Raw genomic sequence first — 15,854 nt, forward strand, 5'->3', positions numbered from 1 at the left:
TAATTTTGAAAAATTACGTTTTAGAATTCAGCCAGAGGTACATGAACCACAGATGTTCATCACCCCTCCCAGAACCAAGTTCATCTTCAGCAGACCAGGTGGAATGAATAGAAATGCAGTGAGTATAACAGGCTACCCTGGTATTGCCCTGCTCAACCTCCACAGCTTGCTTTACACAGTCTCCTCAGTATTTCAAATGGAAAGAGTTTCTGGTAAAAGTAAATTACATACTGAAACTTTTCTCCAGAATAGGTAAGTTCTTATTCATATGGAAACTATGTTCCCATTGTTTTGCCTTCCTATTTACCATCTTCCAACTCTTAACATGCCTTATTCATCTTTATAGACTCATCTCGAGTTCCAGCTTCTGTGAAGATGTGCCCAAAGTTGGAATCAAGTGAATTTTTCTTAACTGAAATTCTGTGACATGCATGTTTTATTGCTTAGTAATTATTCCATAAACATGTATTTTGCCCCCTTAATTGGGCTGTAAGTTCCTAGAGATTATGGAAAATGTGTATTTTTTTTTTTTTTTGGACTCTAAAGCATTCCCGGCCCACTTCTGAGCTAATGGAAGGTATTTAAAGTGAATAAAAACAGGTTATTTGGGACCTATTAACAAATATTTGCTCAAAGTAGAGAACCTACATGAATCCTCTAGGATGAATCTGTTATTTTTTTCATATGAATCATTAATGGCATTTGCTTTTTATTTCTGCCATTAATTTTAAAGTCTGTCAGAAAATAATTTTTGATTTGCACATGAAATAATGTACTTTTCAGAATAAAAACATGAGAATCATTTTTGTTATGAATGGTTTAGGGTATTTGGATATATTCTATTTCTGGATAAAAGAGTTCAAAATAGGATTTCAATAATGCATATGTGATACGTATTTAAAAGCAAAAGTAAAATGTCTTCTTGAAATTTGCCTTTGTAGCAAATTCAGTCATTCAAATTGTTTCCTTTCAAGCCCCAAAAATTCTAGGGCATTGCCAGCTTTGAGTTTATCCTGAAAAAGAAAAGAAAAGGTTTTACTTTAAAGCATTATTTAATGGCTGTTTTAAAGCTTATTAACTGTCTTCAGGTTTTTAAAAACTCAGTTCCCCAATGTGAGAGAAGAATAATAGGTGTTTAAACAATGATCTCTTGACCCATGTTTTGCCGCACTATTTTAAAAATTATATTCATATATTTGTATTGAACAATACTTTAAAAGCAAAAATATGAATGGTGGGTGGTATATTTATGCTTTAATTATTTTCTCTACTTCTCAAATATGTTGACAATCATAGACAAAACATGGTAGAGGTTTAAAATTTTTGAACATGTAAACAATGTATTATTTACATTATAGCTAATGTAGAAAATGTATAATTTTATGTTTTTTTATAGTAGCAGTTTCTAATGAAATATTTCTGCAAATGCATTTTATATTAAATAGTAAGTACAGTGATAAGTTTAAGCATATTATAAACAGAATTATGGTATGACCCAACAATTCCACTCCTAAATATACCCAAAAGAATTTTTTAAAGTATCAATCAGATACTTGAAAGGGAACGTTCGTAATAGTACTATGCATAGCAGCTGAAAGAAACAGCACAAGTATACATCAACAGATGAGTAGGCTTTTAAACGTGGTATACACATAAATGGAATATTCAGCCCCCAAAAGAATTTTCTTTTTTTCTTTCAGTTTTATTGATATATGATTAATATACAACACTGTATAAGTTTAAGATGTACAACAAATTATCCTTCAATTAAAAAATAAATTTAAAAAATTATGACAATAAAGTTTTAAAAATAAAATAACATAAAAGCAAAAAAAAAAGTACAACATAATGATCTGACTTATATACATCATGAAATGAATACCATAGTAAGTTTAGTGGATATCCATCATCTCATATGGACACAACATTAAAGAAATAGAAAAAATATTTTTTCTCTTGGGATAAGAGTCTTAGTATTTAGTCTTTTAATGACTTTCATATGTAACATATAGCAGTGTTAATTATATTTATCCTGTTGTATGTTACAGTCCTGGTGGCTCAGTGGTAGAGAATTCACCTGTCAATATAGAAGATACGGGTTCGATCCCTGGATTTGGAAGAGCCACTGAAGAAGGAAATGGCAACCCACTCTGTATTCTTGCCTGGGAAATCCCATGGGCAGAGGAGCCTGGTGGGCTGCAGTACATGAGGTCACAAAAGAGTCGGACACGACTGAATGACTGAGCATAAGAAGATTAAAATCCTAGTACTTATTTATCTTGTAACTGGAAATTTGTACCTTTTGACTGCCTTCTCTAATTCCCCCTTTGTCCCTCTATTTGAAATCTAAGTTTGAAATTTGGTTGTAGGAGGAGGGGAGGAGACTTTCAACAGGGAAAACCCTCCTAGGAAAATGACTTCTTTGGTAACCTCTACAGGACCCTCCAATGAGTTTTAAGAATTACTTGGAGTCAAATACAGAGAAAAGGTACAGCTTAGGTACCACTACTTTCTCCGTATATGTGTTGTCCTTTCACATGACCCTGAATAAGAGTCTCAGAATATTGTACAAATATGTACATTGATAAATTTCACATGAGAATGCCAAGTTTTTTTTCACCTTCTCCCCAGCTATAGATTAGATCTGCTCCACAGAAAAAGCTCCTGTGATTTGAGAGTTAACTTTGTGATACCCTAATTGATATAGGTCTAGCTTGCAAAGGACAGGCATGCAGCTGAGGGTGGAAGGAAACATGTATGGGGTTGCGTAACATCCATACCATTAGTGTGTATCTGTGTATCATGACCATGTCAGGGTTCTCACATAGGCTTGCAGAGTGGGTAATGTGAAGCAAGGACCTCTTACTTGGGGTTCTTCTGTGATTCACCCTGGGTCATCCTTCTCTAAAGGAAGACTTCAGAAATAATGGCTGCTGCTCTGAAAAACTATTTGCTTTACTTTTTAAAATACGTTGCTACCAAGTATCCTTTGAAGGTGATACATTTTGGTGTATTGGATAGAGACCTGATCCTGGAGTTAGGAGATTTGGAGTTGAGTTCATGTGCTATAATCTAGTAATTATATCCCTTTGGCAAATCACTTAACACCCAAGTCTTGATTTCCTCCTGTGCATCTACCTGGTGGAATGCATTTGCCTATCTCCCAGTGTTGTTGTGCTCATCAAATGGGTTTATTTATTTCATTAAAAATTTTTTTAGTGAAATTTTACCTTCATATGGCTCAAAATTCAAAAGATATGAAATGTACGTTTCCTTTTACTAGTACTGCCCAACCACTACTTTTTCTTCCCAGACTTATCAGTTTCTTATCTGTTCTTCCAGAGATATTTTATTCATATATAAGCAAATTCTTATATGTAGGTTTATAAATTTTTTTCACAAATGGATAGTGTGCTATTTACAAATGAAAGTATGTGCATTTTTGTACCTTTCTTAATATATCTTAGAAATTGATTTTTAATACTTTTTAATGGCTATACTAACTCGATGGACATGAGTTTGAGTGAACTCCAGGAGTTGGTGATGGACAGGGAGGCCTGGCGTGCTGCGATTCATGGGGTTGCAAAGAGTCGGACACAACTGAGTGACTGAACTGAACTGAACTGAACTGAATGGCTATATAGACTCCATTGTATAGACATACTGTTATTTATTTAACTATTCCCCTTGTTTTTAGTCTTTATTACAATGTTATGATGAGTAACATGTAACGTTACAGAATATCATGTATTTATGACTGCATAAAATTTTTATTCAAGATTTTCTGAAAACTTGAAAGTGGTAGACATATAAAATTAAATAACAAAAGGCATATAATAGTAATTATTATTATTCCATTAAAGTCTTAATCAGGATATTTGACGTGGAGTTTGAGCAAACTCTGGGAGACAGTGAAGGGCAGGGAGGCCTGGCATGCTGCAGTCCATGGGTTGCAGAGTCGGACACGGCTGCAACTGAACAACAACAACAGGAGCTTGGGGTAGTCTGGTTTTAGTTTATTTTCATTCATGTTATAGGGAGTTTTTCATTTTCACCTTTTGATATAAAAAGTAGAGAAAATCCTAGTATTGCTTTCTACTTTAATAAGTGTATATTTAACAATTATATGAAGGCTTACCTCATAGCTCAGTCGGTAAAGAATTTGCCTGCAGTGCAGGAGACCTGGGTTAATTTCCTGGGTTGGGAAGATCCCCTGGAGAAGGAAATGGCAACCCATTCCAGTATTCTTGCCTGGAGAATCCCATGGACAGAGGAGCCTGGAGGGTTACAGTCCATGGGGTTGCAGCAGTAGGACACAACTTAGTGACTAAACCACCACCACCACCACTGCTGCTGCTGCTAAGTCGCTTCAGTCGTGTCCGACTCTGTGCGACCCAATGGATGGCAGCCCACCAGGCTCCCCCACCCCTCGGATTCTCCAGGCAAACCACCACTACCATTTAACAATTTAGGATTTTTATTTCCTTAAGGTGGTTAAGTGCCAGAGGAGACACTTCCTGTTTAAAGCAGTCTGAGGTTTCCCAGTTAATAACTTGCAACTAGTATATATCAAAATGTACTCTTCTTGGCATCTGTTAATGTGCTTCAAGCTGTCTAAGAAGATGTGATGAGCTGTATCCCTAACAATTAGAGTAGAGAATTAGAGATGAAGATAACTTTTGGATCCTAGTTTAGAAGAAAGTCAAGTCTCATACAAAAGGGTTATGACAGACTTTTGTAAAAATTTTTAAGAATTTACATCTCCCTGTGTTTTCATTTTGGCATCCCTGTCCCCTAGTGGTGAAGTCTTAGGAAGAACTTGTTTCGTTGGGAGCATGTGTGGAATGGGATTTGCATGCTCAGTCACTCAGTTGGTCTGATTCTTGTCTCCTTTGTTTCCTGCATTGGCAGGTGGATTCTTTGCCACTGTAGGATGGGATAGTCAAAGTGTTAGTTGCTCAGTCATGTCTGACTCTTTGCAACTCCATGGATCGTAGCCTGCTAGGCTCCTCCATCCATGGAATTCTCCAGACAAGAATGCTGGAGTGGGTAGACATTTCCTTCTTCAGAGGTTCTTCCTGACCCAGGGATCAAACCAGCATTTAAGGTGGGCTCTTTACTGTCTGAGCCACCAGAGAAGCCCATGGGATGTGAAGGGGATGGCAAAGGAGAGGAAATCTGGAGACACAGTGCCTCATTTTAAGCTCATGTTGTTTCAGGAACCTAAGGGGCAGAATAGGAAGTGTCAGCATTAAGACACAGTTAGCTACCCTAAAAGTCAAATGCTGAAAGAAAAACAAAATCCAGTTGCTTGAGGGTTCTGCATCCTTGAGTCCTGTTAATCAAGACTTGAGTCTAAATATCCAAATTACTAGAATCATTACAACTTTGGAGATTGGTAGATATGTAATAGAAACATGTTTTCTTATTCATCTAACATGCACATCTAAATATATTATTAAATATGCTTCTTTACAGTTTTCTTTCTTGTCTTTATGAATTTCGTTGTACTAGGTTGACTTTTAGCTTTTTAACTTTCCTTTGCTCTTTAATAGACCAGCCGTTTCTAAAGATCAAGTAACAGTTCTAGGAATACTGCTGCTGGTGCTAAGTCACTTTAGTCGTGTCCGACTCTGTGCGACCCCATAGACGGGAGCCCACCAGGCTTCCCCGTCTCTGGGATTCTCCAGGCAAGAACACTGGAGTGGGTTACCATTTCCTTCTCCAATGTAGCAAAGTGAAAAGTGAAAGTGAAGTCGCTCAGTCGTGTCCAATCCTCAGCGACCCCATGGACTGCAGCCTATCAGGCTCCTCCGTCCATGGGATTTTCCAAGCAAGAGTACTGGAGTGGGGTGCCATTGTGAATACTAAGTGCAACAATTTCTCTGTCCTTTGCTATCCCATATCAAAGTGCTCTGAAACCAAACACAGTTAGATCAGGGAGATTCAGGAATAAGATCATGAAGTAAAAGGCACATACCTTGGTTTCTGCATCAAATTCTCCCATTGATTCTATCAGTTTCCCAGGTTCCAACTCACCTAGTGGGAAGGGGTAATCAGTTCCCAAAATGACTTTATCCTAAAAAAAGAACAAATTTATCCCTACTTTGTTAAAGCATCAAAGAACCTCTTATAAACTTAATTGTATTTACAAACACTCCTATGGTAAAATAACAAAATTTCCCCTGATTAATGGAAGCAAACTGATTTGAAGTTTTAGGATTTAACGGCTTCAAATAGTATTCTGACATTTTGTCCAGCAGGTGGCGATATTAGGTCTCTTAAAACTGCAAATAAACCTCTATCCTCCCTTGTTTTTTCTAAGGAACTGAATTGCAGAACACTCAAATCTAAGAAGCAGGCATTTGTTTAATAAAACATGCTAATGTCTTCAGATGAAATTAGTGATTCTATATTTCTTAAAATGATGCATTGCAATTGACTCCACAATTTTTGAAAATATACTAGAGTTAGAAAGGAAAACGTAAAAAACTAACAACTGGATGAAATGAATGAAAAGAAAACAAACAAAAACTAACCAGTTCCCCCCCACCCCCACAAACAATTACTATCTCTGTAAACTAGATTGTGTTTTTCAATGATGTAGCTTTGAAGTTCTATTTGACACTTTGTATGATAAAGCACACAGGCTTGTCTGTCTACAAATACATAAAGCAGTATGTCAAATAGTGTGCTAAAATCTAGATTGTTCTGGTCAACAAAACAGAAATGGGGACAGGGAGGGCTCAAGATGGCAGAATAGGAAGATCCCAAGTTCACCCCCTGTCACACCTGAATTACACTACTGAACAGGGCAACTATCTCTGAGAATGACCTGAAGGCTAGTAGAAAAGACATAAAGAACCACAACCTGACAGGTAGGAGGGTGGAGACACTGGCTGTCAGGACTCACATTCTTGGCATGGTGACTCACAAGCAGGAGGAAAACCAGCTGTGGAGGTCCTACCTGAGGAGCCAGGTGTCCAAGTCCCACACTGAGGTCACCAGCCTGGTCCTGCACTGGGAAGATGAACACCCAGAATGTCTAGCTTTGAAAATCAGTGGGACCTATGTTAGAACTAGAGGCTGGAGGGCCATCCTTAAAGGGCATGTGCAAAAACTTACTTGCTCCAAGTCCCTGTGCCAAAGCTGCAGTTTGAAAGGAGTCTGGGTCAGACATACTTGCTGATCTTAGAGAGTCTTGTGGAGAAACAGGGGGCAGCTGGGACTCCCCTTGGGAACTGACATGTTTGTGGCAGCTGTTTTCATAATCTCTCTCTACCATGCTGACGCTGGCCCTGGTAGTTGCTTTTTTGGAATTCTCCCTCTAGCCTGTTAGCGCCTGGGGCAGCCCCAACTACCGGCACATCTGCAACAGCCAGCCTTGCTACAATAGAAAGGCTCATGCAGCCCATGTAGGGGACACCCCTGGAGTATCTGACTCTGGTGATCAAAGGGGAACATGCTGCTGGGCTTCACTTCTCCAAGATTGGGAGTTGTAACTAACTACATAATACATAGGAGTAAACTTAGAGAATTAGGCAAATTCAGGAGACAGAGGAGTGTGTTTCAAACAAAAGAGCATGACAAAACTGAAGAAAAAGACCTAAATGAAATGAAGATAAGCGATCTACCCGAGAAAGAGTTTAAGATAATGATTGTGAAGATGCTTACCAAACTCAGGATAAGAATAGATGAACAAGTGAGAACTTGAACAAAGAGTTAGAAAATATAAAAAGGAACCAATAAGAGTTGAAGAATACAATAACAGCAATGAAGTGTACATTGGAGGGAGTCACTGGTAGAGTAGATGATACTGAAGAATGGCTAAGTGATATGGAAGACAGAGTAGTAATAATCACCTAAGCCAAACAGGAAAAATAAAAATAATTTTAAAAAATGAGGATAGTTTAAGGGATCTTTGGGACAACATAAAGTGTACTAACACTTGCATTATAGATGTCCCAGGAGAAGAGAGAAAGGGTAGAAGTAGTATTTGAAGAAATAATACCTGAAAACTTCCCTAAGAAGGAAACAAGCATCCAGGTCCAGGTAACATCAAGAGTCCAAAACAAGATGAACCCAAAGAAATCCATACAAAGACATAATTAAAATGGCAAAAGTTAAGAGAATTTTGAGGGCAACAAAAGAAAAACAATTAGTCACATACATGGGGGTCCCATAAGGCTATCAACTGATTTTTCAGCAGAAAATCTGCAGGCCAGAAAAGAATGGCATGATGTAATTAAAGTGATGAAAGATATTCCTGAGATGAATATAGCATTGTAAGTCAACTGTACTTTAACTTTTAAAAATACAATGGATAAGAATATGATATATTTGTGTAATGGCATAGTATACAGTGTTCAATGAACAAATTTTGGATAAAAAGGCAGAAATGGTCCCTCTCCTCAGAAACCTCATGATCTAGTAAGAGAGACACTAAATCAATAATCAATGACAAATCCATCTATTGAAATAAAATAAGAGGAACATATTTTCAACCAGAAATTTTACTTCTGGTAAGTATCCCACTCATATGCATGTAATAGAAATATTTCAAGGAATTAATTGCAACAGTATTATAGTAGCAAAACACTATCAAATTAAATTATAGCATATCCCAAAATAAAAAGGAATGAAGGATAATTGCATATGCTGAAACGAAATAATCACCAAGTTATATTGTAAAGAGGAATGATCCTCACAGCAGATGCTAACACTACATTGTGAATGAATCTTGTAATTGAGAAAATACAATGTAATAGCTGTCAAATGGAATTTACTAAAGTTAATTCAAATATCATACGATACCGCTTATATGTGTAATCTAAATGGTACAAATGAACCTTTTTACAAAACAGAAATTGAGTCACAGATGTAGAAGACAAACATGGTTATCAAGAGGGAAGTGGGGAGGGATAAATTGGGAGATTGGGATTGACATATACACATTCTGTTCAGTTCAGTCGCTCAGTCATGTCCAACTCTTTGCGACCCCATGGACTGAAGCATGCCAGGCTTCCCTGTCTATCACCAACTCTGGGAGCTTACTCAAACTCATGTCCATTGAGTTGGTCATGCCATCCAACTATCTCATCCTGTGTCATCCCCTTTTCTTGCCTTCAATCTTTCCCAGCATCAGGGTCTTTTCAAATGAGTCAGTTCTTTGCATCAAGTGGCCAAAGTATTGGAGTTTCAGCTTCAGCATGAGTCCTTCCAATGAATATTCAGGATGGATTTACTTTAGGATTGACTGGTTGGATCTTCTTGCAGTCCAAGAGACTCTCAAGAGTCTTCTCCAACACCACAGTTCAAAAGCATCAATTCTTTGGTGCTCAGCTTTCTTTATAGTCCATCTCTCACATCTGTACATGACTACTGGAAAAACCATAGCTTTGACTAGACAGACCTTTGTTGGCAAAGTAATGTCTGCTTTTTAATATGCTGTCTAGGTTGGTTATAACTTTTCTTCCAAGGAGCAAGCGTCTTTTAATTTCATGTCTGCAGTCACCATCTGCAGTGATTTTGGAGCTCAAGAAAACAAAGTCTCACTGTTTGCATTGTTTCCCTGTCTATTTGCCATGAAGTGATGGGACCAGATGCCATGATCTTAGTTTTCTGAATGTTGAGTTTTAAGCCAACTTTTCGCTCTCCTCTTTCACTTTCATCAAGAGGCTCTTTAGTTCTTTGCTTTCTGTCATAAGGGTGGTGTCATCCGCATATCTGAGGTTATTGGTATTTCTCCCAGAAATCTTGATTGCAGCTTGTGCTTCATGCAGCCCAGCATATCACATGATGTACTCTGCATAAAAGTTAAACAAGCAGGGTAACAATATACAGCCTTGATGTACTCCTTTCCAGATTTGGAACTAATCTGTTGTACCGTGTCCAGTTCTAACTGTTGCTTCCTGACCTGCATATAGATTTCTCAGGAGGCAGGTGTGATGGTCTAGTATTCCCATCTCTTGAAGAATTTTCCGTACAGTCAAAGGCTTTGGCATAATCAGTAAAGCAGAAGTAGATGTTTTTCTGGAACTCTCTTGCTTTGTCAGTGATTCAACGGATGTTGGCAATTTGATCTCTGGTTCCTCTGCCTTTTCCAAATCCAGCTTAAACATCTGGAAGCTAATGGTTCACGTACTGTTGAAACCTAGCTTGGCGAATTTTGAGCATTACTTTGCTAGTGTGTGAGATGCGTGCATTTATGCAGTAGTTTGAACATTCTTTGGCATTGCCTTTCTTTGGGATTGGGGTGAAAATTCCTTTCATTACTCTGTATTGTAATGACCTATATGGGAACAGAATCTAGAAAAGAATGGATATAGGTATATGTATGATGCATAATGTATATGTACATAATAAAATATGATTCACTTAATATACAGCAGAAACTAACATAACATTGTACATCAACTATACTCCTATAAAAATAATTAATAAGAAAAAAGAGAAAGTTATATCAAAGAGGGGAAAACAAAGTCTAGGACAATGTATTTGCTATACTCATATTTCTGTTTCTAATAAGAAACCTATAGAAACACAAATATATTTGTATGGTAAAGTCTATTTCATAAATGGTAGCCAAGAAACAAGTTAGTTTCTTGTTTCTTGAGAAACAAGATGGTGAGGAACAAGGATGCCTCCTGTGCTACAGTTCATGGGGTCACAAAGAGTTGGACATGACTGGGCAACTGAACAACAGCAGCAACAGTGGCCAAGAAACAAGTATCATTAGGTGTCTCCACAAATGAAGACTAGGATTCGGGGGTGTAGGAGAGCCCCCTTTTTCTCTTTTGGAGATATAATTCACATACCAGAAAATCCACTCTTTAAAAGTGTGCAGTTCAATGTGTTTTAGTATATTCGTGAATCTGTGTTATCATTCCCACTAATTTTAGAACATTTTTATCACCTTAAAGTGATCTGCATACTCATTAGCAGGCACTCCTTGTTACCTCCTCCTTCTGGCCCCTGAAAACACTAACTTATCTTCTGTGTCTATGGAATTGCCCCTTCTGACATTTCATGTAAATGGAATCATGCAGTATGTCGCCTTCTTTCATTTAGTATATCATTTTCAAGGTTCATCCATGCTATAGCCTGAATCAGTACTTCATTCCATTTTGGGCCAAATAATATTCCATTGAATAGATACACCACATTGTGTTTATCCATTCATCAGATAATGGATATGTGGGTTGTTTCTACTTTTTGGCTATTATGGTAATGCTTCTCTGAACAAGTGTTTTCATAAAATTTTTTTTATGAAAACCTTTTCCCTTCTCCTGGGTATACACCTAGGAGTGGAGTTGCTCCTAGGTGTATAAGGATATAGGACTTATAGGATAAGTCCATATTTAACATTTAGAGAAACTGTTTTTCACAGTGGCTGCAGCATTTGACATTCTCAACAGCAATGTGTGAAGGTCCCAATTTCTGCAAATCCTTACCAACGCTTGTTATTGTCCATTTTTTAAACTATAGCTGTCATGGTAGGTGTAAAGTGGTATCTCATTGTGGTTTCGATTTGCATTCTGTAACGAATAATTATGTTGAACATCTTTCCATGTGCTCCTTGGCCATTTGTATGTCTTTGAAGGAATATCTATATGTCCTTTGTGTCTATTCGAGCCCATGTGTTTCCTTTTTATTGTTGAGTTGCCAGGTTCTTTATATTTTCTAAATACTACAGATTTACCAGATGTATGATTTACAGATATTTTCTTCATTCTGTGGGTTGTCTTTTCACTTCATTGGTTGTATCTTTTGAAGCCCAAATTTTAGAATTTTGATGAATTTAATTATTTTCTTTGGTTGCTTGTGTTTTTGGTGTCATAGTCAAGAAATTATTGCCTAAACATCATGAAGATTTACAACTAAGTTTTCTTCTAAGAGTTTGTAGTTTTAGCTCTTCCCTCTAGGTCTTTGGTCCATTTTGAGTTAACTTTTGTGTATTTTGAGTGTGAAGAAGAGATCCAACTTAATTATTATTCTTTGTATGCATGTGGATATTCAGTTATCCCACTACAATATATTGAAAATACTATTCTTTCTTTATTGACTTGTATTGGTACTTTTGTTCAGAATAAGTTATCTTTATGTCTGTCTTTAAGCCACCATCACCCAGTTTTGATTATCCTATATATCTGTAGAAAGTTTTGAAATTGAGAGTGCGAGTCCTCCAATTCTGTTCTTTTTCAAAATCATTTTGTCCATTCTGGGTCCCTTGTATTTCCGTATGAATTTTAGCATCAACTTGTCAATTCCCGTGAAGACAAACAAAACAAACCCTGGATTTTTGAAAGGGATTGCATTCAATCTGTAGATCAATGTGAGAAGTATGGCCATTTAACAACATTAAGTTTTCCAGCAGATGAACATGGGATGTCTTTTCATTTATTTAGGTCTTCTTTAATTTTCTTCAGCAGTATTTTGTAATTTAGTGTCCAAGTCTTCACTTCTTTAGTTGAATTTACTGCTAAGTATTTTATTCTTCTTGATGCTATTGTAAATGGAATTGTCTCCTCAATTTCATTTATGGATTATTCAATGCTAGTATATAGCAATGTGGGTAATTTTTGTATATTTATCTTATATATTTGTATACATTTTATATATTTATTCTACAACCTTGCTGAATCGCTTTATTAGCCCTGATGCTTTATTTGTGGGTTCTCTAGATTTTATATATACAAAGTCATGTCATCTTCAAATAATTTTGCTTCTTTCTTTCCAGTTTTTATGCCTTTTATTTCTTTTTCTTGCTTAATTTCCCTGGCTACAATCTCTAATACAATGTTGAATGGAAGTGGTGAGAGCAGAACCTTTCAATCTTTTGCCATTAAGTATGATGTTAATTGTGGATTTTTCATAGATGTCCTTTATCAGATTGTGGAACTTCCTTTCTACCAGTTTTTGAGTGGTTTCATCATGAAAGACTGTTGGAGTTTGTTGAGTGCTTTTTCTACATATATAGTTTAGTATGCTTGATAAACTACTTGAGCAATTTTCTGATAGACTTTATAGAACTTAAAAGCCCCTCCTACTGCTGTTTGCTGCTGTTTAATTGTGAATTTGTGTCTGACTCTTTTGTGACCCCATAGACTATAGCCCTCCAGGCTCCTCTGTCAATGGGATTTTCCAGGCAAGAATACTAGAGTGGTTTGCTATTTCTTCTCCAGGGGATCTTCCTGACCCAGGGATTGAACCCGGGTCTTCTGCACTGGTAGGCAGATTCTTTACCACTGAGCCACCAAGGAAGCCAAAAGCCCCTCCTAGGAAATCCATTCAGTTGACTATTAGTCTTGAAACTAATCTAAGAACTTTAACCAATAATGCAAAGAGGCTAATTGTCCTTAACTAGATAGTCATCTCCGTATTTAAAATATAGTCTAATAATAACTGTCTAGCCATTTTTCCCCTATAAAATGACTCTGCTAAGATAGAATCTTTGAATTGGGCTTTTCAGAAATCCTCTTCATTTGAAATAAAACTCTGACCTATGCTTATAATCAGTCTTGAGAGTGGTTTTGTGTGTTGAAGGGATGAAGGCTTGAATATATGAAAGAAGGAAGTCAGATTGTTACTAGGCCTAAATATTAAATGTGTTTTTTCCATGAGTCCATAGTTATTCTTATTAATATTAACTAAAGTCTGTACTCTACAGTAAGGCTCACTCTTTGTGTTGTACATTCTGTGGGTTTTGACAAACATGTTGTGACATCTGTCCGCCATTCATACAGAATATATTAAATGTATTTTAAGTACTCTCAAGTTGAGTTATTATGAGGATAAATGACACTTTGATTTCTACCAGAAAAAAAGATTTTCCTAGGTTTTATGATTACATTTACATGAAACAATGTGGAGAAGTATATACTAAAGTTTAGAGGAAGGCCTTGATAGACTCACAATTCTATCTCTAGATTCCTGTATTCATGTACTGTATAAAACCAAGCAAATCAATACACCTTCTGGTAGAAACCCTAAAGACCCAAAGTTATGTTTCCTCACATCTGTGCCAACAGCTGATCTCGTTCTGAACTGCCAGCTTGGTATTCACTGGAGGTTCATTCGTCCTTATCTCTACTCCTCTAGCTAAAGTTGTTTACAATTGCAAAACATAACATAATTTTAAAAAGTCCCATGCTTATATTACATTTGTCAACCACATTAACATGAAATTGAAACCTAGAAAATGATTTTTCATTCTAGTCAGGAATTCTTCCATTCCAACTATTATGGCCTTCTCAGATATAAATATGGTTTAAGCATGGAGGAGTCTGTTCTGTTCTATGGCAAAGGAAGCAAATGATTTTAAAGCAGAAATGAACCACTCCTCTGCAATTCATTCTTCCTGGTTAGGGCACTTCTTTGTTCTCCTGCCTAACTTGATTTTGGAAGCCTGTTGCAGAACACCAGACCTACGGTTTGCTGTGTTAGTCTTGACTCTCTGCAACTCGTGGACTGAAGCCTGCCAGGCTCCTCTGGCTGTGGAATTCTCCAGGCAAGAATACTGGAGTGGGTAGCCTTTCCCTTCTCCAGGAAATCTTCCTGACCCAGGGATTGAACCTCAGTTTCCCACATTGCAGGCAGATTCTTTACTGGGTGAGTCACCAGGGAAGGTACACCTTATGGTTTGGCAGTATTTAATTATTATTTAATAGCTATTGCTCACAACTTCTCTCTATAGGAGATTAATTATCCATTTGTGATAATCTAGTTTGTAAATTTTTCATACCTATTATCCAATTAAACACCTTTTATTGATACCTTCTGATAAACTTTTGACCATTTCTAACTTGTTAGTGATTTCTTAAGGGAGAGGGAAGTAGGCATAAAAAAATTGGAGGTAGAGTCCTTGTTAATTGGATTTCTTATTCAGAGAAGGGATAGTACAGGGAAGAGATGGGGAGAAGAGATTCCTTCAGAGTCAAATGGTCCTGTAGGATGAAGGTCACTTGCTCCCAGTCCTTGCTTGATAGATGCTTAATAAATACTTGCTGAGTTAAAAATAATTTTTGTATTGCTGTTTCTTGTTTAGTTCACTAAGTCGTGTCCAACTCTTTTGCGACCCTACAGGCTGTAGTCCTCCAGGCTCCTTTGTCCATGGGATTTCCCAGGCAAGAATAATGGAGTGGGTTGCCATTTCCTTCTCCAGGGGATTTTCCTGACCCAGGTATTTCTCCTGCATTGGCAGGCACTTTCATTACCACTGAGCCACCAGGACAGCCCCTATTGCTATTTCTATCACCTACTATAACTGCAAATTGATTGTGTTCTAAATGGATGCAGAGTCTGGTTAAGGAAGCATAGAATATGGCCTTGGATGACTGTTGCCTCGTTTCCCACTGATACAAGCTCTGTGAGATATCCAAGGTTCTCGTGATACCTCAGGCTTCCAAGTAACATACCTGGTCCTAGCCTTCCAAAAGCTAGAACTTTGTTCTTTCTTTTTCCTTCTTGTCTGTGATCTAGACTTCTAGTCCTTTGGGACTGACCATAATTATGAACCAATTTTTTAAGGATATCTGTGATATTTGCTACAGTAATATTTATTAACATCTACATTTTAGTGGGCCCTTTCTAAAGACTCTACTAAAATCAGAGGAATAATTTTAATAGTTGACATTTTAGGTAGTGTGGCTAACTCTTCTAGGATTCTAAAATTAAACCTCAACAGGTACTGGCTTTCCTTATTAGGCAGGAAAGCAGTGGCTAATCCTGATTGATTTCTCCACCTCAACACCACCCCAACATAATTTCCCTCCCCAAAGTTAGTGGCACATGTTCCCTATGAAGTCAAAGACTCCTGAGTGGTAATAATAGTGATTAATATTCCTGCCAGGGAA

At 37.2% G+C, this 15,854-nt stretch overlaps 1 protein-coding gene across 3 annotated transcripts in view; it reads right to left on the bottom strand.

Moving 5' to 3' along the window:
* Positions 1–15,854, bottom strand: part of ACMSD (aminocarboxymuconate semialdehyde decarboxylase) — a 61,741-nt gene continuing 45,887 nt past the window's right edge. For 2 of the 3 annotated variants that reach the window (XM_070799883.1, XM_070799874.1), the window contains 2 exons: positions 5,981–6,079; positions 1–1,013 (listed from right to left, as the gene is read on the bottom strand). In XM_070799883.1, the coding sequence (XP_070655984.1) occupies positions 951–1,013; positions 5,981–6,079 (162 nt within the window). In that variant the 3' untranslated portion in view covers positions 1–950. The remainder of the gene's footprint in view (positions 1,014–5,980; positions 6,080–15,854) is intronic. The other variant, XR_011569626.1, reaches the window with a different exon arrangement.

This window comes from Bos indicus, chromosome 2 (genome assembly GCF_029378745.1).
Source record: "Bos indicus isolate NIAB-ARS_2022 breed Sahiwal x Tharparkar chromosome 2, NIAB-ARS_B.indTharparkar_mat_pri_1.0, whole genome shotgun sequence".
NCBI lineage: Eukaryota > Metazoa > Chordata > Mammalia > Artiodactyla > Bovidae > Bos > Bos indicus.